The 26,963-nt window shown below is 41.9% G+C and overlaps 1 protein-coding gene across 6 annotated transcripts in view; it reads right to left on the minus strand.

Annotated features, from left to right (window-relative positions):
* The window catches only part of GRIA3 (glutamate ionotropic receptor AMPA type subunit 3), a 221,808-nt gene that overhangs the window by 72,755 nt on the left and 122,090 nt on the right, over window positions 1-26,963 (minus strand). For all 6 annotated transcript variants that reach the window (XR_007358352.2, XM_048863289.2, XM_048863288.2 and 3 more), the window contains exons 8-11: window positions 21,925-22,029; window positions 20,184-20,291; window positions 18,756-18,962; window positions 480-856 (exon numbers count right to left, since the gene is read on the minus strand). Coding sequence is in view for 5 of the 6 variants with exons in the window: in XM_048863289.2 (XP_048719246.1) it covers window positions 480-856; window positions 18,756-18,962; window positions 20,184-20,291; window positions 21,925-22,029 (797 nt within the window). In the remaining variant the exon portion in view is untranslated. The remainder of the gene's footprint in view (window positions 1-479; window positions 857-18,755; window positions 18,963-20,183; window positions 20,292-21,924; window positions 22,030-26,963) is intronic.

Genomic DNA, 26,963 nt, shown 5'->3' on the forward strand with positions numbered 1-26,963 from the left:
GGTGCAATGGAAACAAATAGAAAATTAAAGCTCGAAGGAAAATTAAAAGGTCAGCATAAGCTGAGACCGGCATGGAGGTGTTTTAAAGTGCTGTTGCATGTGGTTTTTGAAGCAGTTCTTATTTTGCAAAGCAAAATAAATATGTTATATGCACCAAGCAGATGACCGTAAAATGAGATATGCAGCAAAAACACGGTAGCCCTCCAAGCATTGCTGAAAATGTAAAACCCTATGCATTTTACAGTCTCAACATGGTGTATATAAGTTTTTTCAGAAATGCGTGAATGGCATTAAAGGCAATGCCACTCGCACACTTACTAGTGAATAAGAATAGTGGCTTGGTGATGAAGCTTAGCATTGGATGGAATGTTAAACAAAAAATTTGGAATTGAAAAAATTAAGAAAGTAACATATATGCACCATGGCATCAGCATATGACCATAAAATGCAAAAAGGTGATGGAATGATATGGAACAAACCTTGGAGAAATATCGCATCCTTGCTGCATAAAGGCACCCAGGGAAAACCAAAGGCTGTTAAATATTCCAAACTCATTTGGAGGGTCGGGAGGGTTCTGGGGGTCACGCGGTTCTTCATTGTTGTCTTCCAAATGCCATTCATAAGGACTGAATCTGCTGACTAGGAAAAGAACTACGCTGACTCCAATGTAAGCAAAGACTATACACATCCAAATTTCATAAGCCAAAGGATCCAGAAAGGAAAATACGCCAGGTTTAGATTTCTGAGGCTTCTTGATCATGATGGAGATGCCCAGACTCATAAAAGGTTTTGAAAAGTCTATGACTTCTTCTCGTACCAAGGTTATGGTGAGTGGAGCAACAGCTATGTCTGCTCTCTGAAAAGAGAGAACATACTGGAGTTAGTTGTAAAACAGTCACCACGAATTACAATCTAGTCTCAAACAAAATAATTAAATGATAAAGCCAATAAAGAATTATAAGAATCATTGGGTTAAAATTTCGTTGCAAATTGCATGTGTTTTGGAATCATTAAAATGATTAAGAACATTATATTATTGATAGAAAGTTAATAATAATGAAAAATTATGCATAATTCTACATGAGGGGCACAATGAAGAAGGGGCGTGTAACCTAGCTACATATGTTTTCCAGCTATTATGGATAAAAAAAGTGAGCTGTCCAATTAAATAATTCTGTACTTCCTGAATATGAAGAGGGTTATGTAACACAGTTTTACTATAATCTTCACATTGAATTTTGCTTTATCAAGTAGTCATAAACTCTCATTAAAACTGTCATAAAGCCAAAATCTGTCATTCAACAGGATTATGTTAAAATTGAAAGCACATGTGGATTATTTTGATGACAGGCCTTTAGTGTCCATTTTGATTCCTTAACAAGGCATTTGTTAATTTTTTTCCTAAATTCTAGGAAGGGATAATAACAACAACACCTGGAACTATCAGGACTAGCTGAGAATGTTTGTTGTTATATTTCTCTTACATACAATCTAGAAGTGTTATGACATGACAAGGGTTTTCTCCCTGTTGCTTTTGTTGTTTACCAGTGATAATCTGTGTCTGGAATATGCTTTGAGGACATAATGGACAAATACTGTGGTTCTCTATGGTTTGATTTTCTCTCTCTCTCTCTCTCTCTCTCTCTTTTTATTTTAGCAAGATCAGCTCAGACTGATTTGTTAATGTAGGCTGGGATTTTCAAAGGATCTAATGGAAGTAGGCACCCAAATCCCACTGATTTATAGCAAAATAGGCAAATAAAGTTGGAAACGTTGTGATGGGATATGAGACAGTGACTTTCCCACCTAGCTGAGACAACACTGTTTAGCACAGGTGGAATTTTCACTGTAAAATCAAGAAGGGCAATTAATTGGCTACTACAAGGATGAAGCATCCAGAAAAAATGAGCAGTTTTTATTTATACACAAACCATAATCTCATCATATTCTAGTCTAAGGGCTTGTCTTCACTACCAGGGTAAGTCGATCTAAATTATGCTACTCCAGCTACATGAATAATGTAGCTGGACTCGACATAGCTTAGGTCGACTTACCCCGCTGTCTTCACTGCACTGCGTCGACAGGAGACGCTCTCCGGTCGACTTCTCTTACTTTTCTTGGGGAGCTGGAGTACCGGAGTCAGCCGGAGAGTGCTCTGTTGTTGATTTAGCAGGTCTTCACTAGACCCACTAAATCAATCCCCGCTGCAGCAGCATCGATCTCCCCGGTAGTGAAGACGAGACCTGAAGTACTGTAATTGCAGAAGAGCTCTCTTCCTCTGGTTTTCTGCAGAAGCGAGTGTTTCTGGCGATCCTTTTCATTTACATTGCATTGGAACCATGGAATACTCTCATGCTAATTTAACAGTGGTAATACAGGTCAGCCAGTGCATATGTAATAAATAGCTTGTATTGTTTGGGAAGATTGCAATGTTAGTTTCAGAGAAACAGCCGTGTTAGTCTGTATTCGGAAAAAGAAAAGGAGCACTTGTGGCACCTTAGAGACTAACCAATTTATTTGAGCATAAGCTTTCTTTTTGCAATGTTAGTGTGTTTCAAATACAACATGGATCTTGCATCTAACTGTTTGATGGAGGGGGAGGCTGTGTTAGGGTTGCCAACTTTCTACGCACACAGAACCAAACACCCTTGCCCCACCCCTGCCCTGCTCCTCCTCTGAGGCCCCTACTCCACCACTTTTCTGAGGCTCCACCCCCTCACTTCCCCTCCTCCCCCCTGTCACTGACTCTCCCCACCCTCACTCACTCACTCACTCACTCATTTTCACTGGGCTGGGGCAGGGGGTTGGGATGTGGGGGGGGAGTGGGTGTGCGTGAGGGCTCTGGCTGGGGGTGCAAGCTCTGGTGTGGGGCTGGAGATGAGGGATTTGAGGTTCAGGAGGGGGGCTCCGGGCTGGGGCTGAGGTGCTTGCAGTGTGGGAGGGGGCTCTGGGCTCGGGCACGGGATTGGGGCACGGGGTGTGTGTGTCGGGGTGCAGACTCTGGGCGGCGCTTACCTCAGGTGGCTCCCGGAAGCAGCAGCATGTCCCCACTCTGGCTCCTACGCAGAGGCGCAGCCAGGCAGCCAGGCACCCCCATCCGGAGGCGCCGTCCCTGCAGCTCCATTGGCTGCGGTTCCCAGCCAACGGGAGCTGCAGAGGCTGCACTTGGGGTGTGGGCAGCTCACGGAGCCCCCTGGCTGCCCCTACATGTTGGAGCTGGAGGGGGGACATGCTGCTGCTTCCAGGAGCCGCATGGAGCCACGGTAGGTAGGGAGCCTGCTTTAGCCCTGCTGCGCCACTGACTGGACTTTTAACGGCCCAATCAGTGGTGCTGACCGGAGCCACCAGGGTCCCTTTTTGACAGGGCATTCCGGTCAAAAACTGGACACCTGGCAACCCTAGGCTGTATGTGTCTAAAATCCACCCGATAGCTGTCTCCATGTTTGGCTGATTACTTTTCTTTTATGATCTAGAAACACTACAAGGCTAGTCTCATGGCATTTCCCCATTTACTTTCTCACATTTGGTTGTAGTAAGAATATAGCAAGTAGTACTCAACATGTATCTTTCCTTATAGTATCATAGCTAATGATTTTGGCATAAAGCTTGGCTGAGGGCTACTGATGAGGCTGGATTGGTGCAGGTAACCAATGGAGCTCTTATACAAATCAGGGCCCAGTTCTACTCCACTAACTTCAGTAAGCACAGAATCCAGTACTGAGGGATATGACAACACTGGGGATTTTTAACCAGCCTTATACAACATTTTTTCTACCACCTAATGAAACTGAATTGGGTCAATTTGGGCAGATTTATCGGAAAAGCTTAAGGGGGAAGATAGCATGTTCTAACTATTACAGCTTCACAAGTTTTTGCCTTAAGCGAAAGCTCATGGTGGAATTCTCCCTCTTTCACTGTACTGTAACCTTCACAAAGTAATAATGCTCCAGAGAACTGGGAAAAGTTTTGCAATGCAAAAGTATTCACTTTCTCTATAAAAAGGGCAAGATCCGCCATCTGGTGTTAGCCAGAGTAACTCCCCTGAAGGAAATGAACCTATGCCAGTTTTCACCAGCTGAGAGTCTGGCCCAAAGTGTCTAAATGAAAATAATCTGTTTCTCTTTGCCTGATGTTTGCTACCGATGGAATGCAATTTGCCTTAGAGGCATTATGAAAAGTAGCTATGAAACATATGGCATAGGTGTAGCTGCTTTTGTAAGCTAACTGTCTCAGCTGGATTCCTCCAGAACTAATACACCAGAAGGGTTTAGTCTGCACATTTCCAACTAACAATCTGGAATACTCCTTTCTGAAGTATATTTGCAGTTAAGGAAGGCACCAAAAAGCTTTTCTGAACCAACTTAAAGCAATTTTTAAACATATATGACTTTTAAGCTTGTGCCCTAATTTTTCTGCTGCTTTTAATGTCAAATGATTGAGTTCTGGGATTAACAATCATCTGTGCCCCCTGGTGTAAAACTATTGACTTCAGTGGAGTTACAGCAGAGTTCAGTTTAACCTAATGTTTACAATGTGTGTGTAAATATCAGAAACTGCTATTTAACTAACGCAGCACTGCGTATAACTAGAGCATGAGTAGAAAGGAGATTTTAATCTTTTAAAACAAAGAGAACGCCCATGCTGTATTGGTCATGTCTCTTATCTGAGAAGGAAAAAAAATCACCTTGGAAGGGGCAATCTAATGTAAGCAAAACAGATAGACAGATAATATTTATATACAAAGGTGCACTTATTCCAGCATCAGTCAGACTTCTTTTGCAAACTGAGCTTGCAAATTCAATGGGACTACTCATGCATGTGTGCAGGACTGCACAGTGCTGTTTGTTTCTATTTTTCTAAACCCATTACTAACTACTTGAGCTAAAATGCTGAAGTGCTTGCAAAAGGAGCCTGAAAAATGAAATAATAATATAGGTTCCATTTGTGAACATTTTACTCACATTGAATAGTACCTTACTCTAGAACTAGTCTCATTGACTTCAATTAGACTATTGGTGGAGTAAGGCAGTATTCACCAAGAGTATCAGAATCTGTCCCATAGGGTTACATTTTTCAAAAGTGCCTAATTGAATTAGGAACTTAAGTCCCATCTTCAAAAATGACCTAGGCATTTAGTAGCCTCAAGCTAATAGAGTGCCTAAATCACTTTTGAAAATGGGACTAGGGGTATGTCTACACTACCCGCCAGATCCGTGGGCAGCGATCGATCCAGCAGGGATCGATTTATTGCGTCAAGTCTAGATGTGATAAATTGACCCCTGAGCGCTCTCCTGTCAACTCCTGTACTCCACCACCATGAGAGGCGCAGGCAGAGTCGACAGGGAAGCGGCAGCAGTCGACTCACCATAATGAAGACACCGTGGTGAATAGGTCTAAGTACGTCAACTTCAGCTACATTATTCACATAGCTGAAGTTGCGTAATTTAGATCGTTCCCCACACCTAGTGTAGACCAGGGCTTAGACTCCTAAATCTCAGGCGCTGAGGTGTTTTTGAAAATTTTGCCTCTCAATCTTTGTATCCTGAAGCATCTCAACACACTTAATCTGAACTATGAACTACATATAAGGCTCACTTCTTCATTAACCACCTCTGGAAGGAACTGTAGTAACTAACAACTACCACACATTGGTTTAGAACAGGAAATCAAGGATTTATGTAGGCAGAATACCTGAGAGAGAACTTCTCTGGCTGGAATTTGGCCAGGATTCCAAGGATTCCATCCCTATTTTTGTAATTGCCATGGAGTTTTTAATGACCACAAGTGGTCAGAACATTTGTTTCACACTATATTTGAAAGGCAACAGCTGGGGCAAAAGCTAAGTGCAAACTCATTCAAAGAGAAGAGTGATGCATACTGAATTGCCAACATCACGAGTGGGTCCTGAAGGCATCAATGGGGAAAGGACTGATGAATACAGCAACCTCTGATTCTGGCTATGAGAACTGTTTTCAGCCTCTGAGATCTGCCCATGATAGAACAAGGCAACATCATTCCTCTAGCAGAAAGTCCTCTGTGGCCTGTTGCGGGTCAGACACTGGCTTTTTTCAAAGGGTAGCAAGGAACTCCATTTAGATGAGTCATCGTGAGGGTCTGTGTATCTTTCACAGTTCCTGAAGGCTACTGCAGGAACCGTTTCCTGCAAGGTTTCTGTGTATGCTACATCTTTCTGTGTTATGAGGAACAGATTGCTCTGTTTGTACCCCTTTGCAGATAACTATGAAATTGATAGTAATTAAACCCATTTGCAGGATTTCTCCTAATTCTTCTTGAATGTGATGGTTTTCGAGTACACAGACCCATTCATTTCAATCAGACTTACTGCCCTACTAAAAGAAAATGAGATTCATAAGAGGGTAGCTCTTAGAGCTTATAGAATTCAATGAGACAAATAAAAATGGCTCCTAAATTATATTCAAAGTTCAAACGCAACACATTGTTACTATGCTAATATGAGTAATCCAGTGGCAGCATTTCCTAATACGGTTGATAGGAGGTGTTGTACCCAGAAATGTTAAGCCAATTAACATTGAAGTTGACAACAGAACTCTCACTGGATTTAATTGGAGCAAGATTGGACCTTTCACCATTAATAAACTAACTCATACATTTTTTTTATAGTTAAAAAGCAACATTTTAGTCCACTTACAATGTACAGCACATGCAGGAACCTTTTATGGTATTCTTCTCTATCTAACCTCAATAATGGTGCTGCATGGTGAAATTCACCCCTGTGAAGAGGGCTAACACTCTTGAGCCCTATTTTGAGAACTTACAATAGAATATTGGACCTGTGTTGGCTCTCTGTACAGGGTGCATTTGATCCTGTGTGCACTGGTTAGAGATTGCCAGTTTTCAGAGATGGCTACATTTTAGTAGTTGGTGACATGACACTGGTATATACAGGGTGTGATCTTATAGCCTGGAGACTTCAATGGGTTGTCCCAATGTGGGACAGTTCAGGAGGGTTTTTTCTCAGTTATGGGATAAGACCATAATTTGCAATCAGTCTGGAAAGTCTGTTGAGGTCTTTGGAATGCTAGAATGAACTGTGTTAATGTTTCTCTTTTTAGAAGAGTTAATTTACAGCATTTGATTCTACAACTCTGCAACAGTAAAACTATGGTATTTTCTAAAATGATAAAATAAACATCCATTGTATTTTGTCCTTTTAGTTATATGCAGAAAGCACAATATATTTAATCTACACCAGTGGTTCCCAAACTTGTTCCGCCACTTGTGCAGGGAAAGCCCCTGGTGTGCCGGGGTGGTTTGTTTACCTGCCGCATCTGCAGGTTCGGCCGATCGCGGCTCCTAGTGGCCGCGGTTCACTGGAAGTGGCGGCCTGTGGGAAGTGGCGGCCAGTACGTCCCTCGGCCCGCGCCACTTCCAGCAGCTCCCATTGGCCTGGAGCAGCAAACTGTGGCCGCTGGGAGCCACGATCGGCCAAACCTGCGGACGCGGCAAGTAAACAAACTGGCCCAGCCTGGCCGGGGCTTTCCCTGCACAAGCGGCAGAACAAGTTTGGGAACCACTGATCTACACCAATGATATAAAAACCAGCTAATGGGCATAGTGTACTGTAACCCCACTCATTTATGTTCAAATAAATTTGTTAGTCTCTAAGGTGCCACAAGTCCTCCTTTTCTTTTTTGCAGATACAGACTAACATGGGTCCTACTCTGAAACCTGTAACACCACTGTAAGTGTAAAAACTGTTCAGGTTAATGGAAAATATTTGCAGTGACTAGAATGGGGTGAAAAATGTGTGATAAGTTGTGCTGGAACAGAGGCACAGATAATGCAGTTTGGGGTGGGTGGGCAGGCAGGCGGAAGAGATACCTGAAAGCCCCAAAATGTAATCACAGTTAATTACAATGCCTGCAAGTGAAAGAACTAGGCCCTTTTCATGATAAAAACTTAAACATTTTGATGAATGTATGCCCTATTTATTATAAAAAGCCCACTTAGCGTTATACAAGGTTACTTATCTTCTGTCTCATTTTAAACACTCTGTAATGATCAACATTGATATTATTTAATGAGTCAATGAAGTTTCATTAGTAAAGCATCATTTCAAAGGACTAAAAAAACCCAATCTTCAAGAAATTTAATTTATCAGTAACTAACATGGTGCACACCATTATACACAGATTTTGGTTTCCAGCTGTGCAAAAACTATCTTCTTCCAATGAAAAATGCCTGAGTGGAAGTTAATAGGAAAGGTTAATAAGAGCTGATTAAGAGCTGTGCCACAAAAGAAGTGAATATTGCCTTTATTTAAATCTGATTGCAATGTCCATGCCTTTCAGTCAGCCTGTCATTTATTGGTTCTACCAGAGAGGGTTTTTCTTTGGAAGTTTAATAAGCAGAAATGGGAAAAAAGAAACCTGGAGAGCTAGTCACAGTTATGTACCGTAAATACCTGCCAATGCCTGAGTTTGATTGCACAATCAAGTCTAAAGTCTATTCCATACACATATTTTATTAAAATAAAAACTAAATTGACTTTAATGAGGGTTTTGTCTGAGCAAGGACAGCAGTACTGGGCCCTGTAAGGGCCTCCTTACTAAAGCCTTTCTGCATGCAGTTCCCTCCCCCATGTTTGCTCAAGCAAATCAGGTGTGTTTCTAATTAGATTCTCAAGTGTGCAATCATTTGGTACATATACGAATCTGTTGTTATGAATATATACTTGCACATTATGGAAATGCAAATAAGGAAGCCCTTTGAAAATTTGGCCCATCATGTATATTCTTATAGAGCTGCACATCTTCTGTAGACTTTCATGTAGACTATGTCTGTTGACCTACTCACTTGAGTGGTTATGCTTCACTAGAGAGGAACACCCACAACTCATTATTGCAAAATCTATTTTCAGGTGGCTTGAATTTTATATTTGTTTCTTATAGGCCAGTCATTTATTATGCTTGTAAATTAATGTATGGTTGGTTCATAATGATGAGACTTTGGGGGGACAAGTCAGCTAAAAACCCACTACAGGAATTATATGGTTTTGCCACTAATTCACTGAAGAATCTCCCAACACATATTTTTAGTCCCTTGGTAGATTAATGGTTAATAAACCACACTGGGTTCAGTATTAACCATACACAGTCGTTATACATGTGACTCACAATACATGTGTTGTGAATGTGCTGGTGTAACAGGAATCCATTGCTGGATGATTAACTACAGAAAAGGAACTAGGTAATTCGGCACATTTGAAAATCCCTCTTGGGGGCCTATCTGTTTGTTTAGGTGCCTAAGTGCTGAATCATCATGTGATTAACTGTTACTCTATGCTGTACTTATAAGAGCAAAGATTTATTATGTATCCAGTAGTATTTTATTTCAGGATTCATTGGACGGATTGGCAGATGCTTGCTTTTGCACTGACAGTTACTGTCGAAGGATAGATTGTTATGTAGACTCTCTTACTATCTTATTTACATTAATAGAATAAATATGTTGGCAATTCATTTTGAATGTAATTAGTTATTCTGACCCTGGTCTGCAGTAATGGTTAGAAAGTTGTTTTAAAAAATAATAATAAAATATGATAATGAGACAGTAGTTTTAGAAATAAGTTACCAGTTACCTTTGATACATTTTATGGGCAGCCTTCATTATTCGCAATACTTTAATTTCTTTTCTATTATTAATTAGTGGTTCTAAATGTTCATCTGGAAGCAAACACCACCTCCCCCCCAAGCCAAACATCCCCAAAAAGAAGCAAAGTGAACAAATGTGGGAGGAAATTTTCCTGAAGAGGGAACGAGTCTGGGCTGTGCTATAAACACACTTTGCATTTTGTTTAAAATTGCCCATGAATTTCTCAGTGTTTATTACAGAAATTAAAGCACAGGTTAAAATCGGTGCGAAAAATTAACTTTGGCGTAACTATATGGGGGATGGGAAGATAGAAAAAAAAGCAACAAATAGAGAAAAGTAAGTTTCAGAGTAACAGCCGTGTTAGTCTGTATTCGCAAAAAGAAAAGGAGTACTTGTGGCACCTTAGAGACTAACCAATTTATTTGAGCATAAGCTTTTGTGAGCTACAGCTCACTTCATCGGATGCATACTGTGGAAAGTGTAGAAGATCTTTTATACACACAAAGCATGAAAAAATACCTCGAGTGGTGTCTCGAAGGTCTGGTAGCATAGGGCCTGAGGAGGAAGTCTACATAGCCAGACAATCCTACTACAGGACAGGCCTAACAAAGAAAATAACAGAATGCCACTAGCCATCACCTTCAGCCCCCAACTAAAACCCTCCAACGCATTATTAAGGATCTACAACCTATCCTGAAGGATAACCCAACACTCTCACAAATCCTGGGAGACAGGCCAGTCCTTGCCTACAGACAGCCCCCCAACCTGAAGCAAATACTCACCAGCAACCACATACCACACAACAGAACCACTAACCCAGGAACCTATCCTTGCAACAAAGCCCGTTGCCAACTGTGCCCACATATCTATTCAGGGGACACCATCATAGGGCCTAATAACATCAGCCACACTATCAGAGGCTCGTTCACCTGCACATCCACCAATGTGATATATGCCATCATGTGCCAGCAATGCCCCTCTGCCATGTATGTTAGTCAAACTGGACAGTCTCTACGTAAAAGAATAAATGGACACAAATCAGATGTCAAGAATTATAACATTCATAAACCAGTCGGAGAACACTTCAATCTCTCTGGTCACGCGATTACAGACATGAAAGTTGCAATTCTTCAACAAAAAAACTTCAAATCCAGACTCCAGCGAGAAACTGTTGAATTGGAATTCATTTGCAAATTGGATACAATTAACTTAGGCTTGAATAGAGACTGGGAGTGGCTAAGTCATTATGCAAGGTAACCTATTTCCCCTGGTTTTTTCCTAATCCTCTCCCCCCCCAGACGTTCTTGGTAAACCCTGGATTTGTGCTGGAAATGGCCCACCTTGATTATCATACACATTGTAAGGAGAGTGATCACTTTAGATAAGCTATTGCCAGCAGGAGAGTGGAGTGGGGGGAGGTATTTTTTCATGCTTTGTGTGTAGAAAAGATCTTCTACACTTTCCACAGTATGCATCCGATGAAGTGAGCTGTAGCTCACGAAAGCTTATGCTCAAATAAATTGGTTAGTCTCTAAGGTGCCACAAGTACTCCTTTTCTTTTTGAGAAAAGTAAGTGTACTTCTTATCAGGCTCTCCATGCTGGAAGGAGATGGTGGCTAAGTATCTTGGACATCCCAGGTTACCATGCCACCTCTCCTACTGGAACAGGCCCGGAAGTGGAATAGGTGGAAGAGATGAAGGTACCATCTGCTCACACTTCTTCCTCCACCCGGTCAACTCCAGAAGAAGAGAGGTGGTGGCTCAGTTACCTGCGTGGCCCAGGTTACCAAGCCACTATTGGTCCTTCTGGAGCAGGGACCGGGGACTTCCAGTACTTCCTTTTTTAGGGAGTAGAGCACCGACATATGCTTGTGCAAGTGTGTGTGTGTACGTGTGTGAATATTCCACTACATTACCTTCCTTTAACAGGCAGCCTTGCATTTACACTTAGACTAATTTATTACTAACATAAACACTGCTACCTAGTGTAATATATTGGATTTTCTTAACGTAATCAGTATTTTTTTGTACTTGAGTGGTCTCAAATTTAGGTAAATCAGCTAGGGCTTGAGCCTCAATGCCTGATTCTTATCGCCCTCCTAGCAGCATTCATAATGAGTAACCCTGTTGAATTTACACCGCTGAGGTTAGAATCAGGCCCCAGGTTTCTAGCCAGGATTCATTTACTTACTTGTCTTTTTAATTATTTTAAATCTATCTACCTAAGGCTTTAGGTGCCCTAACTCATCGTTAATAATTGTAGCACTGGAGTGAATGTCTCTCTTGATGATGGACATGGAATAAACAGGGCCCATAAAAATTAAGACAGATTTAAAAACACAGCCAACCAACCACCCACCCACTACAGAATTTGAGGGTTTCTAAAACAACTAGCCTGGCTAATCTCTGAGAAATATTACTGAATAATTTGGTTTCAGGCATCTTCTTTATTGCTCATGTTGCATTTGAGCAGTACAAAAGAATGCTCCCCATTCAAGCCTGATCGGGCAGGAACTGTTGAGTCCCCTGTGGGACCAGGAAAAAAAAAAAGCCATGTAGAAACATCCTTCCTTGCAGGAGAAGGAAAGAGACTCAGAAAGAAAGATTAGATGCTCCCTGCTCTCAGGGACTGGGAATTCCTCCTCTCAGTAGGCCAACAGAAGATAGTGCTATGGATTTATACGGTGGTTGTGATTAAAGATCAGCATCTGCCACTGTTCAGTACCATGTGAGATGCCATCATTTCTCCCTATACTTAGAACAGGAAATAAGTTCATTTATCTCATGTATTACGGGTAGTATCTAAAGGTGGATGTTTGAATGCTGACCACTCCCTTCAAGGATATTAAAACACTTTCAAAGGCCATATTGACACTAATGAAAAAGGTGTGTTTTAACAAATTAGATAATGTTAATGAACATGTGTATTCATGAACTAATGTGTGTTAACACACGCATGTTAAAATCCGAGTGTAGATGAGGCACATTGTAGTTTTAACACATTAGCTGGGCATGGTAAACCCCAGGGCTGCTGCATGTTAAAACTACAACCGGCCTTGTCTACTCTAGGGTGGTAAATGTCACAGTTAAGACACTAGCTCAGGGATTCTCAATCTCTTTCTTTCTGAGCCTCCCCCCCACCCTCGTTACAAAATCTCCACAGTCAAGCTGTGCCAGACAACCTGTTTTTTCTGCATAAAAAAGCCAGGGCCAGCATTAGGGAGTAGCAAGCTGGGCAATTGCCTGGGGCCCCATGCAAAAGGGCCCCCCCCCCCCGCGAAGATAAGTTGCTCAGGCTTCAGCTTCAGCCCCAAGTGGCAGGGCCCTGGGCTGCAGGCCTGCGCGGCAGGGCTTTGAGTTTCTGCCCTGGGCCCAAGCGAGTCTGACAGCGGTCAGGCTTGGCGGACTCCCTGAAACCGGCTCCTGGCTCCCCAGGGGGCCCCAGACCCCTGGCTGAGAACCACTGCACTAGCTAACATGTTAAAAATGCACCTTTTCCCTTAGTGTAGACATGGCCAAAGTGTTTAGTAATTACATCCTCACAATACATCCATGTGAGAGAAGGAAGTATTATTATTCCCATTTCACAACTGGAGAGTCTAAGGCTCAGGGAGACTAAGGGACTTAGGGAACAGCCCCACTTTGAGCTGGCAGAGGGGAGGGGAATTCCCAGCTTGAGGAGACATACCCATGCTGGCTCTGATTGAACTAATGCACTATAAATAGTAGCATAGTCTCAGCTCGAGGAACCAGCTGTACTGAGTCCATGCCTAGCATCTTGGATGGGTACATACTTAGGGTGGCTAGCCCTGCTGGCCTTGACTACACTCTATTTTTAGCACGCTTATTCGGCCAGAGCTAGCATGGGTCTGTCTTCTTGATCTGGGAATTAGGGGCAGAGTTAGGGACAGAGTTCAGAACAGAACAATGTCTTGTCCTCCCCATCCTTCTTCTCCTAGCACACAGCTGCTGCTGCTGCCCCCATGATGAGAATGGTTTTCATCCCATTCACAAAAGCATGATGCTACTTAAGCACAAGTGGCCAGAATAATTTGAAGCAGAACATTATTCCTTTTAGTTGGCTACTTTAATGCAGTGAAGTATATCAGCACTTTCAAACATTACATATGACAGCGGAGAGGCTGCATCTCCCTGAATTCCCTGCTCCTCTCCTTTGCAGCATCTTACCTTCGTAAAGCGGTTCTACTAAAGACTCTTTTATCAAGGGAAGGTTTATGGAGCTTGTAGAGCTTGGGTTCTTTCCCCCCCCCAATAAAGTATTTTGTTCTCACAACTAAGAAATGTGTTAAACCTGCTTTCAATTAGCCTCACTGCTGTGAAAACCAGATCAGACCTGGGCGGGGGAGGATTCCCTAGCTGAGCAGGAAAGAAAGAACAGGAGCATAATTCAAAAGGAAGAGACTAAATAAAAGCCTATGGAAAGAGGCTTACCCTACATTAGGGAGAAGAGCCATTGTCTAGACCTCAATGGCTGGTAGGTTTAAAGCCTTGAGCAAAACATCTCCTGTGTGCACTCAGTGGGAGGTGCTGCTGCTGATCAGCAGAAGTAGAGGGGATGGCTCATTGGAGAACAGCACTTGCCTTGGTGCTTTGCTCTGCTGTTCAGATTTAAATGTTGACTCAGGTTCAGAGATCAGGAGCAGTCTAACTCTCTTTTCCAGCCCATGGAAGGGGTAAAGGCATATTGCTTCCCTTGCTAGCAGTGAGAGCTGGGCTGGGGTAAGCAACTTGCTCATGATCACTCAGGACAGACTGGGAACTGGAGCCAGGTCTTGTGCTGTAACCACAGGACCATCTTCCTTCCATCCTAAGCACAGCTCTATTGTAAATCTCAACAGAGTGATGGATCCTATGCCATATGAGTGGAACACTATTATGGGGGGTGAGGGGGAGGGAAACGAGGTGGCCACATGGCTTTGTCCACCTCCTGCCACACTGTTTGGCAGAGCCAAACTATAAAAGGCTGTAGCTGTGGAGACTCTGGTGTGTATTTGACTGGGGCGCAGGACTTCGAGTCGGAGGTGGGAGGTGCTGCTAATCAGCAGAAGTAGAGGGGATGCTGTTAGTGGATGGCTCATTGGAGGACAGCACTTGCCATGGTGGGGTGCTCTGCTCGTCAGATGTAAACATTGACTCAGGTTCAGAGATTGGGAGCAGTTTAACTCTCCTCTCAGTGGGGAGTCACCCCACTGCCATCATCCCCATGCAGCCACCAATTCTCTAGTGTGTCCCACCCCTTTTTGCGCCACTCTAGAGGTGCAAAGGGACAAGAAAGCAGCTACATCCTGCTGGCGGAGAATTTCATCCACCTTGGGAGAACTTTCATCACCAGGCCCCCCACCCAGGCCTGAAGTTGGGGATATGTCATGGGGCAGGGAGCAGTGCTAGTGAGAAGGTTGTTCTCTGGCCACCACTAGCTGGCATATGGGCTATAGTCTGTTGTGGGCTGTTCCTAGATGGCTTAGATAAGAGCAGACGCTCAGCTATGCTAACCTATGCTTGGGTTAGAGCAGATACAGCTCTGCCCTCAGAATCTAGGTCGCTCTGACAGCTCTTTCTCGGCTGCACTGAGTAGAAATTCAGCACAGCTCAGAACCTTGCTCTTAGTTTGAAGGAGAATGTGCAAAAATGAAGCTAAATGAGAAATCCAAATTTTAGTTACAAAAATGTGATGAAAGCAAATGGCTTTGCATTCAAGAATCTGCCTGGAACCTACACACAAGGAACCCGTCCCTACCCATCTGCCCTGCACACGGGCCAGAAGGTAGAAGCACAGGGATTGTTCTGCCTTTTCTCTCCTGACAGTGCCTGGTTGCCCCCAAAGAAGGTAGGAAGCAGTAAGGGGGAGGCAGCAACGAAGACATGGCAAAAATGAAGCTAAACATCAATTAACTTTAATTAGATTTCTAGCATTGAAATTTCAGACTCTGTCGTGGCCCTAAGTGCTTCAGTAAAAAAGGTCGGAAACCAGGAGGCAATGCACACAAAAGGGACAATATTAAATAGGATTTGCATATTGTCTTCCCAGCGATGCCAACAAACATGTCAGATTAGCAGCAAGAAGTAATTGATTTAAACTGCAGACAAGGAGATTTAGGTCAGATATTCAGAAAAACTTTCTAACTCTGAGGACAGTTAAGCACTGGAATTGGTTACTTTAGGAGGTTGTGGAATCTCCATCATCAGCGGTTTTTAAGAACAGGTTAAACAAACACCTCTCAGGGATGGTCGAGGTTTACTTGATCCTGCCACAGCATGGGGGACTAGACTAAATGACCTCTCAAGGTCCCGTCCAGCCCTACATTTCTGTGATTCTATAACATGGTATCATCTTATTTGACATGTGACTGCACAGCAGTTAGCTGTTAAAACAAATACAATCTGAAATAGTGCGTTCAGCAGCAGCTCTGTTCAACTGCTGGATAAACTTGCTCCAAAAAACCCCAACTCAAGCCTCTTTTATCCCTGCTTGTCTGGCTTATATACATGCTAATAAAGGCATGTATTAAATTAAAAATTAATTCCCCCCTCATTTACACAAAATGGAATCCAGAGGAGGCAAACGTGACAGTCTTTTCACAGCCAAGGCTCACAGTGGCACCTGGGGAAACGTGCACCTTTACTTTCAGTTTCATAATAGAGCTTTGAGCTCATGGGAGATAAATGAGAGTCATCACATAAATGAGACACCGGTTCCTAATAATTAGTGGTTACAGAGCATTTTTCATCTTCAAAGTGTTTTCCACATGCTCATTATCCCCACCTCTGAGAGTGCTGTAGGTCGCTGTCCCCCTTTCTGAAGATGGAGAAAGGATAAGAGCATTTCAGGAAGACACCCGAAGCCCGCAGATGATCGGGGGAGGCTTTGAAGTCTGTGTTGACTTCAACATAGCAGAGTTGCCTTCCCTGATTACAGAGATCCAGGTGGTCTCCCTAAGGCCTGCTGGATCCTGCAGTTCCACTCCAGCACCAGCCCAGCAGAACTGGGCAACTCTGTTGGGCTGGATCTTCAGTCAGACCTCAGGGGACATGTCTGCCCTTTGGACAACTGAGCATTGCAGTTAAATGCGAGTCAAATAATTAAGCGCTAACTGCACAAGAATAAGGAATAGCTGTTCATTTTCCCAACTGCACTGGGGAAAAAAGTAAAGCACCTGGGGCTCGGCAATATACAACTGGCACAGCCTTCTGAGTTGCACTAGTTCCAGAAGGATGTGGCTGAGGGCTCTACATCAAACCAGCTTATTCAAAGAAAAGCTGGCTTGAAAAAGGGGGCAAACTTTCTCCTCACCAAGGCCTGCTCTTTGGGAGCACCTTGCAGAACTGGTATTAGTCTTCCCGGCTGCAAGCCCTTGATACAGAGGCATCTTCCATGGTCCAGCAGCTGCAGAGGTTAATTTTACCTGCATCAAGTCCCAAAGGAAGTGACACTGCTTATAACACACTTGCCAACAAGCTCAATCCCAGCTTGCGACTACTCCTTTAGGAATTTACTTTTCTCTTTGTCACTTGGTTCTCTTTTGGGCATAGTATGCATTTTTAAAGCGACTATATCTGCTTTATTTGCTGCTACATGCCTACATGACTAGGGCAGTTGCAGATGACCTAATTATAGATAACACTGGGGAAGTTTCTTGACCTGGACAGAGACACTGCGAGTTTAGGATTTCACTGCAATGTAAATATACTATGCCCTGAGCTAGCAACTCTCAAAGTGTCTTATAAAGCCTCACCCTGTGAGATAGGTAATATTATTATTCCTGTTTCATAGGTGGTAGAACTGAGACACAATAAAGTTTGGTGACTTGCTCAGGTCACACGCCAAGTCAGTGGGAGGGCAAGGATAGGATCCTGGAGTCCTGATTTCCCATCCACTTCACTTAGTCCCTATTAGACTCCACTCCTTCCTCCCTAAAAAGTCAGACCATAAAATTACTGTTTTCTAAGGTTTAAAATACATACAAGTTTAATGGGCTGGGCAGGCCTGAGTTACTACTTCAGCATTCTAAATTCTGTTAATTGTTTTTTAAATATAGCAACAATAAAACAGTTACCCTGTGTCTTTTGTGCCTATTACTCAAAGTGATGTACACACGATATGCAAACAGAAAAATAGCAACACAATTAACTAGACAGCAGTTGATTCACTGATAGCAGATATTTAAAAACTAAATCCAGAGTTTAGGAGAAATAGACCTTGTTGAGGTTGTAATACTCCATAAATGTGGTGATATTAGGCCTGTATCATGAAATATGCCCTGGTGAAAAGGCATAACACATCAGTGCATCTTTTGGCCTGAAGTCAATGGCAAAACTCCCATTGGTTTCCATGTTGCAGGACCAGCCATTTAGGGCCAGGAAAGTTAATGGGAGTTTTGCCATTGACTTGAATGAGAGTAGGATCAGGTCCCTTGGCAGCTTTGGAGATGGAGTTCCTCCAGCCCGGATGACAGCTTCTATCCCATCTTTTTACAAGGGGACAGGGCAAATGTCTCCTCATGCAAAGCCAGCTCTGCACTCTTTTCTGGGAGCCAGCACCAGTGTTGCTGGTAGCCTTGTGCAGTCCCAGTGCTCAGAGGAGAGAAGGATACGCTCCTGCCTTACATATGCACAAAGAAGGGATGGAAGAGCCTTGTATCCTCTCCTTGCAAACATATGCACCCACATTGTGAAGGGCACAATACATCCCTTACTGTTCACAAAGATTACAGGGAGAAGGAAGAAATGACTGACAGCCTGCAAGCAGAAAGCAAGGTGCACACTAGATCAACATGTACAGGTTGTTAGCTTAGGTCAAAGCTACAAGAGCAGAAATGTTCCGCTGTGTTTAAGCAAAGTAAATATGTTCACCCCAAATACCATTGCGTAATGGTTTGGTGTATAATCTAGTTGCGAGTGGCAGTGAAAAAAACCACTCTCCATGCGATGGAACAAAAAACTTTTTTTTTTAAACAGACTACAAAATGAGACTAAAAATAAATATCTAGAGATTGTAAAACAATTTTAAACAGAGATTTTTTATTTTGCAGTTTATTAACGTTGTGCATATTTTTTTTTTTAAAAAAAGAACATTAAAATGAACGTTAAGGGAAACTTACCCCATAGACTAGTTCACCCACCATGCCATTCCATATCTTAGACTCAGGGTCCCTAGCTCCGTATTTCCCATCTCCAACAATTGACAGTTTGTATTTTATTCCAACATGTTTTGCTATTTCATAAGCTAAGTCTACACAATATCCTTCATATCTCTCATTCCCTTCTAGTTGTTCATGGTTTTTCTTATACATTACATAGGGCGATTCCTTTGAAACAAAAGCAAAGATCAAAAGTCTATGAATACAACACATGCCTTTAAACTATGCAAAATGAGAGCTGTTATTAGCATTATTTTATGTTATTGGCAAATATCAACAATATTTCCTGGGCTGCTCTTATATAATAATTGGAAAGATTTCCAAGTCAGCTTCACATAAACATTAAAGGCTTCCTGGCAAGACAGAATAGTTTAGTTTAAAATCCTTAGAAGCGCACCTGAAATTCATCAGTGGCCAGATCCTGCAAACAAATATGCAATTTGCTTTAATCACAGGGGTATTCCCACTAAGGCAATGGGACTACTCACATGAATAAAGTTACAGTCTTTTTCAGGATCAGGCCTGAATCTCCAGTAGATCAAAGATAAGCACACTATAATAATGCAGTACACAGCTTATAAAGCAGTGATATACCCGATCCTGCTCCCATTGAAGTCAATGGCAAAATCCCCACTTATTTAAATGGTGCAGGATCATGATGATGCTAGGATTTTCAAAGAAGCCGGAGGCATTTAGGTGCCCAGCTCCACCGCAGATCACCTACCTCCCGTAGACTTCTTTGAAAATCCCAGCTGAAAGGCTGAGTGTGTCTCAGTAAATTATAGTCAAGTAAAATACGATCCTTCTCGCAATGTCATGAAACTGACTCACGCTCAGGACAATTGTAACAGGCACCAAGGGCACAAATAATTCTGTATTACAGACCATATAAGCAATAGGCTTTAGAACTGACACAGATAACACAGACTATGAGATACAAGAAGAGCATTATTCTCCACAAGCATTGGATGTCTTTACATATTGTCAAAGCATTTCCAATTCACTGTGGGCCAGATTGTGCCATCCTTACTCAATCAACAGGAGCTGTGCCTGAGTGAAGGCTGCAAGATTTGGTCCTACAGCAGTAAGGGCCAGATCCTGCAATCACGTATATACATTAGTAACTTTACTCACGTGAGGAGTTCCACTGAGTTCAAGTAACTGAGAAGAAGGAAAGCACAACGTTGAGAAAGTGGGACTCCTCCCGTGAGTAAATTTACTCATGTGTGTAAGTGTTGGCAGGATCAAGCCCTCCGTACATCCCTGGAGGTTGCTGAACTTCTCAGTCACTTGAAGTCACACAGCATTCAACACTGGGCCTTCCAATAAATCTCACAATACACGTGTCTTACCACCCAAGCACATACTGACTAAGAACATGCAACTTACCAGGATGGTAGTGACTACTATTGTTCTATTCTCCACAGATGAAGTGTCATTAGACACTTGCTGGTCTAATGCTGGCACAAATCTTTCATATTCATTCCAGTAACCAGCCTACAAAAGCAGAGAGTGTTACCTAGTTACATATTTTTATAATGATTTTGGTGCATAAAACTGATGCTTAAATAGAGCTGCCCTTTTTATTTTTAAAAAGTGATTTTTTACTTAGATTTATTCAAGATACAAACAAATGAATATTGATCTAAAAGTTTTTCTAGGACCCCATAAGTATCTCATCAGCTATTAACAAGGTCATGGGACACTTTCTTGCCAACATTGGGCTGTGGGAACCTTTTGCTGAATTTTTACATAGTGCCATCGCTGAGGGTGTAGCATGGAAATAGATAGGCAAAAACTATGTGAAAGTAATGTATGGTTCCTTACATAATATAGCTTATCAGAATACCCATGGAATAATTCCTGCATTTCTGCAACCAGGGAATACAATATAGGACAAGAAAATAATTGCAGAATTTTGAATGAACTAGTTTTTATTTGCAGCCTTAACTGTCTCACTTGAACTCTGCACTTAATCAGTCTCAACCTGGTCTATTTCTGGCACACTAAATCTCTAACCCACTGCAAATAGCTACTATTTAAAGTAAACCCACCCTTTTCAAACAAAACAAAACAAAAATATAAGCTGCTACAAGTGTAGGTCAGGTAAAGGCAGGGGATAAAAATAACACAGCTCCTATGTCCTGGAGGGGCAATATTTAGTTTTGGTTCAGTGACAAGGTTCAAGACCTGATGTCATGTAGCTCTAGGGTTACATACACAGGCTGAGGAGCTGGGATTCTTGTTATACAGAAGCATCCATTTCTAGAGTAAGGGTACAATTTTCAAAAGTGCCTAAATGATTTAGGTGCATAAGCCCCATTGACTTGCAATGAGATTCAAGGCTTTAAGTGCATCAGAGTCAGATTTTCAAAGGTATGTAGGTGCCTGAAGATGCGAATAGGCTCCTACTGGAATTTTTAATGTTAGGTGCCTAATTCTAATTGAAATCAATGGGATTTAGGCACTTAACCTGCTTAGGCCCTTTTGAAAATTCCACTAGGCACCTATTTGCATCTTTGGGCACCTAAATATTTTTGTAAATCTGGCCCCCAGACACTTTTGAAAATGGGACATAGGCTACTAATTCACTTAGGCACTTCTGAATATTTTATCTTAGGACATGAGATAATCGTCCTTTGAACATCCCGATTAAAAACCAAATGCTGTTTTACACTGTTTTTAAGAGGTTTTTAAAATATATGTGTTCCAAATTCTTTATTGCTCTGAGGCCTATAATGGAGAGGAAGGAGGAGATGAAAAGGAATTTAGGAGAGAGGACTGGGCAAAGGGTCTCAGGACACCATTGTAGGAGGAAATCAGAGTTGAGATGTGGCAGGGTAGGTACTTCAGATGTGAAGCCAAGGCATTTGCTGTAGGAAGGTATTCAAGGAGTGAAGGGATTCAAAGGCCGGGGGGGAGGTTCAGAATAACAAGGGCAGAATGGAACTACATTCCTATAAAATTTCATAACTAAAGAATTAGGGAAGAGGAGAGATAAATGTAGTAGGAGGGGGATTTATCAGGTTTTATGTCTTCACAACAGTTGTATGACATTGCTTGTTTTCATGACTTTGCGGTGATACATATTTTTTAAGAAGCCCAAGGAGACTATATTTTGAGAACTTACCTTCCGTGATCCAGTAGCTTTCGTTTCATACACATCAATTGTGTAATTTGTTCTGCGTCCATAGGTGTCAAACTGGATATTTCCAGTCATTCCTTGGACTTGTACCTTAAACAGGGAAATAGTAAAACAGTTACATAGAACATTATTTCTATTTTCCCCCCTCTTTTATGTCCTGAAGGAATTTACTATCTCTGTGAGCATTTCCATTAATACCTGTGCCCTGTCCAGCGTCCAATAGGGACATTTACATTCTGTCTACCTAAAATTCCCCAGCTCTCCCAGTTTCAGCTGTAAACATTATTATTCTTCACTGCCTATAAGCTGATGCAGAGCTGCCACCTTCCATTGGAAGGAAGGCTGTATTTCAGTGCTGAGTGAATCCTGCATATATATTATATACAAGGTCCAATTCTGCCATGTTTATTCACACTTGGTGAAATTCACTCCTTTTCAATGGGCCAACACAGGGTGCATATACCACTGAAGTGCCACATAAACCCTCACAATTAGGGTGCAAGTGATACATACTGCAGGGCCAGATCCTGATATTCTTACACGGAGTAGCACCTTATTCCACAATTTAGACCTGATGAAGTCAATATGATTGAAGGTATCAGACTCCAGCCTCATTAGAGGAAGAGTGGCAGAATTATGTCTATACCTTGTAAAGAGATTGAGCTTTGTCTAGATGGATGATGTTATATAAATGTAAGTCATTACCATTACTTACTCACAGTAATAATTTTGAAGGAAGTATGAAGTACTTTGTTTCAAAGGAAAAAAAAATCTTTCTTGTTCCCCTAGTATTAAAGGAGGAGATACTTCAATTCATCACTTATCAATCCTGACAAGCTAAGACAGTAGAGGTAACTGTCATAAACTTCAGTAGGGATAATTTATGTTAAATTTTAGAAAAATTTTATAGCGGTAATAAGAGTTGGGTGATAGAACAATCTGCTAAGGAGGCTGTGGAATCATAGTCACTCGAGATGTTCAAAGCTGGTCACTGATCTGCCAAGGATGGTTTTGAGATGATGCAATCGATCTTGTCATGATGCACAGGGATGGATCACATAATACAGTAAAATCCCTTCGCCCCAGATTTATTCGGTGGGCCAAATTCAGAGGTGATGTATAAAGAGTGTAAATTATGTGTCTGTAGTGGATGTGAGTCAATGTTAGAGTAATTTGATTGGACTGGAAGAAGATCCTTGACTTTCTTAGGTTCAGCTCAACTCATTATGATTCCAAACTTTATTGAACTTTTATTGCAAACATAGAAACCATAGAAGCCCTGATTCACCCATCCAGGCCTATTCAGCATGAGTTTAACTTCAGGCATATGCTAATTCCATTGGTTTAAATGGGACTTAAGCATGTGCTTAAAGTTAATGTCATGTGCTTAAAGTCATGGAGGATAAGTCAATCAATGGCTATTAGCCAAGATAGTCAGGGAACGCAATCCCATGCTTTGGGTGACCTTAAACCTCTCACTACCAGAAGATGGGACTGAATGACAGAGGATGGATTACGCAATAACTACCCTGTTCTGTTCATTCCTTCTAAAGTATCTGGTACTGGCCACTGTCAGAAGACCATAAACTCGGCTAGATGGGCCATTGGTCCGACCCAGTATGGCCATTCTCAGTGTTCTATGTTCTTTCCTGAATCAGGGCCAGAGTAAATCCATTTCAAGTTTAGCAAAACATTAAGGTTTATGTTTGCTCAAAATGTTGATAATCCATCTGCTGAGGATACATCTAATCCATAAGGATTAAATAGGCTCTGGTGTCACTTTCTCAGTAGCAAGAAGCTATGGTCTGTGTTTGTAGAACAATATGTCTGGAGGGAAGGTAATCAGAGTAGCTACTGTGCACTTGATCCCCACTAACTTCAGATTTTGTTTGTTGGTTTTTTTACTTATATGGGAATGGAGGGTGCCCAGCACTTTGCAGGATCAGGCCTTGTTACAGGTAGGAGAAAGAGAAACAAGAAAGCTGGGTGCTTCTGTGATCAGAGGAATGTGGAGGCAATCACAAATGAAGTGATTATTTATAACACCTAAACTTTAAGGCCGGATGGGACTATTGAGGTCATCTAGTTTGACCTCCTGCACATCGCAGGCAGCAGAACCTCACCTCTCCTGTAATAGACCTGTAACGTCCGGCTGAGTTACTGAATTCATGATTTAAAGACTTACAGTTACAGAGAATCCACTATTTATTCTAGTTTATACCAACAAAAGACCCATGCCCCATGCTGCAGAGGAAGGTGAAAACCCCCCAGCGTCTCTGCCAATTTGACGTGGCAGGCCATTCCTTCCCAACCCCAAATACTGTGATTGGTTGAACCCTGAGCTTGTTGGCAAGACCCACCAGCCAGACCCCTGGGAAAGAATTCTCTGTACTAACTCAGAGCCCTCCCCATCTAGTGTTCCATCTCCAGCCACTGGGGACTTTTGCTACTAGCAGTTGCAGATGGGCCAAACATTATCATACGCAGTGTCTTCATATCACCTACTCCATAAATTCATCAAGCTCAGTCTTGAAACCAGTTAGGGTTTTTTGCCCCCACTGCTCTCCTTGGGAGGCTGTTCCAGAACTTCACTCCTCTGATGGTTGGAAAGCTTTATTTAATTTGAAGCCTAAACTTGTTGATGGCCAGTTTATAGCCATTTGTTCTTGTGTCCATATTGGCACTTAACTGCTCTCCCTCTCTGGTATTTGTCCCTCTTATGTATTTATATAAAGCAATCATATCTCCTCTCAGCCTTTGTTTGCTTAGGCTAAACAAGCTAAGCTCCTTGAGTCTCCTCTCGTACGGTAGGTTTTCCATTCCTCCGATCATCCTATTAGCCCTTCTTTGCATCTGTCCCAGTCTGAATTCATCTGTCTTAAACATGAGAGATCAGAATTGCACACAGTATTCCAGATGAGGTCTCACCAGGACCTTGTATAATGGCAATAACACTTCCTTATTTCTACTGGATACACCTTGCCTGATGCATTCTAGGATTGCATTAGCCTTTTTATGGCTGCATCACATTGGCAGCTCATAGTCATCCTGTGATTAAAACATCCAGGTCTTTCTCCTCGTCTGTTGCTTCCAACTGATGTGCATTTTGCACTATTCAATTTCATCCCATTTCTATTACTGCAGTTTTCAAGGTTATTCAGATATTCTATGATATTCCGGTCCTCCTCTGTATTGGCAATACCATCCAACTTTGTGTCATCTGCAAATTTTTTTAGCACACTCCCACTTTTTGAATGTTAAATAAGATTGGTACCAAGACCAGTCCCTGAGGAACTCCACGAGTAACCTCCCTCCAGCCTGACATTTCACTTTTTAATATGACCCATTGTAGTCTCCCCTTTAACCAGTTTCTTATCCACCCTTCACTTCTCATCTTAATCCCCATCTTCTACAATTTAACTAATAATTTCTCATGTGGAACTGTGCTTTATTGAAATCCAGATAGATTAGATCTACTGCACTTTGTCTAAAAAATCAGTTATCTTCACAAAGAAAGAGATCCAGTTGGTCTGGCACGATCTGCATTTTATAAAACCATGTTGTATTTTCTCCCAATTACCTTTTACCTCTATGCCTTAACCACTTTCTCTTTCAAAATTTGTTCCAAGACCTTGCATACAATTGAGGTCAAACTATTGGGCCTGTAGTTTCCCAGATCACTTCCCCCCCCCCAACCCTTTCTTAAAAATAGGTACTCTATGAGCAATTCTCCAGTCATAGGGTATGAACTCCAAGTTTACGGATTCATTAGAAATCCTTGCTGTTGGGCTTGCAATTTCATGTGCCAGTTCCTTTAATGTTCAGGTCAGTTGTTGTCCACTTATCAGACACTTTAGGTTCAAATTCAGGGGAGGAAATACAGACTTGAATAGTTTTTCAAAGATATAAGGATGCAGAATCAGGTAATACCAATCTGCCTTTTGTTGGCAAGGTGACTGCAGTTTGACATTGAGTCTGATGCTTAGATCAGTTATTTGTAGGACGCTTGGATTGGTTGTTTGCCGATTTCTTGTACTGAATATTCTTTTTTTTTTTTCAGGTGTTCCATGGCTGATGTAGGTAGAAAATATTATTAATTGGAAGTCATAACTTCCTGAAGCAAAGGTACAAGATCACCATCTAAACAGGAAAAAGAACATATTTCACGGTGTGGGTTCTGGTAGGAATCAGGGATGTGTGATGATCTTGCACTGAGTGGGTACTGAGTGGGGCTGTTGAGATAGACGGATAAACCTCTTCAACTTATGTTAGAATGTTTAAATATAATGGGCTGAAATCACCCTGATGTAATTCAATATCCTGTGCCTGCCTCAATCATGAAATTGGCTCTGTATCTTATGAATCTTTTATTAAAGTGGCAGCCTTTTACCAACCAACATTTGGATATTTTTACCTCTCTCAAGCAGGGTGTGTCTTGTTGCACTGTTTGTGTTCCCATTCGAGCCCTGTGGATATAAGCACTTTGGGATCTCTTTTGAAGGGTTTAGGTATCACTTCTAATTAAGTTCTAACTGACACTACAAATCTTTTAACTGTTATGAAGGTTGAAATTAATTAACTTATCTTCAAAAGTGTGTAATGCTACATTAATGAACCTACAGTTAGGGCATTTGTTAGGGAACTGACTCAGTGATATAAGAAGTGTTCTGACAGGGAGAGACTGAACCATGTCTCTCATTCTATGAGAGAGGGAATTACCCTTTTGATCTGATGCTTCCAATTTGGCAAATTTGAAAAAGCAATAATTAAGCCAAGTGAATGAAGATTAATCTAGGGGTCCTTTTTATATCATGCGGCCTTAATTCCAATCTTACTCACTTCAGTCTTACATCAGTGTAACTTCATTGAAACCAGTGCAGTTATTCCTGATTTCTACTGGTCCAAGTCTGAGCAAAATCAGATCCTATGTATCTGGTAGGTTTTCATTCACTTCTATGCCCCCAAATCAGTTCAATACAAAAGGGAAAGAAAGACAAACAAAACCACAGGGATTTGATCAATAC

Source organism: Caretta caretta, chromosome 9 (genome assembly GCF_965140235.1).
Source record: "Caretta caretta isolate rCarCar2 chromosome 9, rCarCar1.hap1, whole genome shotgun sequence".
NCBI classification, from domain to species: domain Eukaryota; kingdom Metazoa; phylum Chordata; order Testudines; family Cheloniidae; genus Caretta; species Caretta caretta.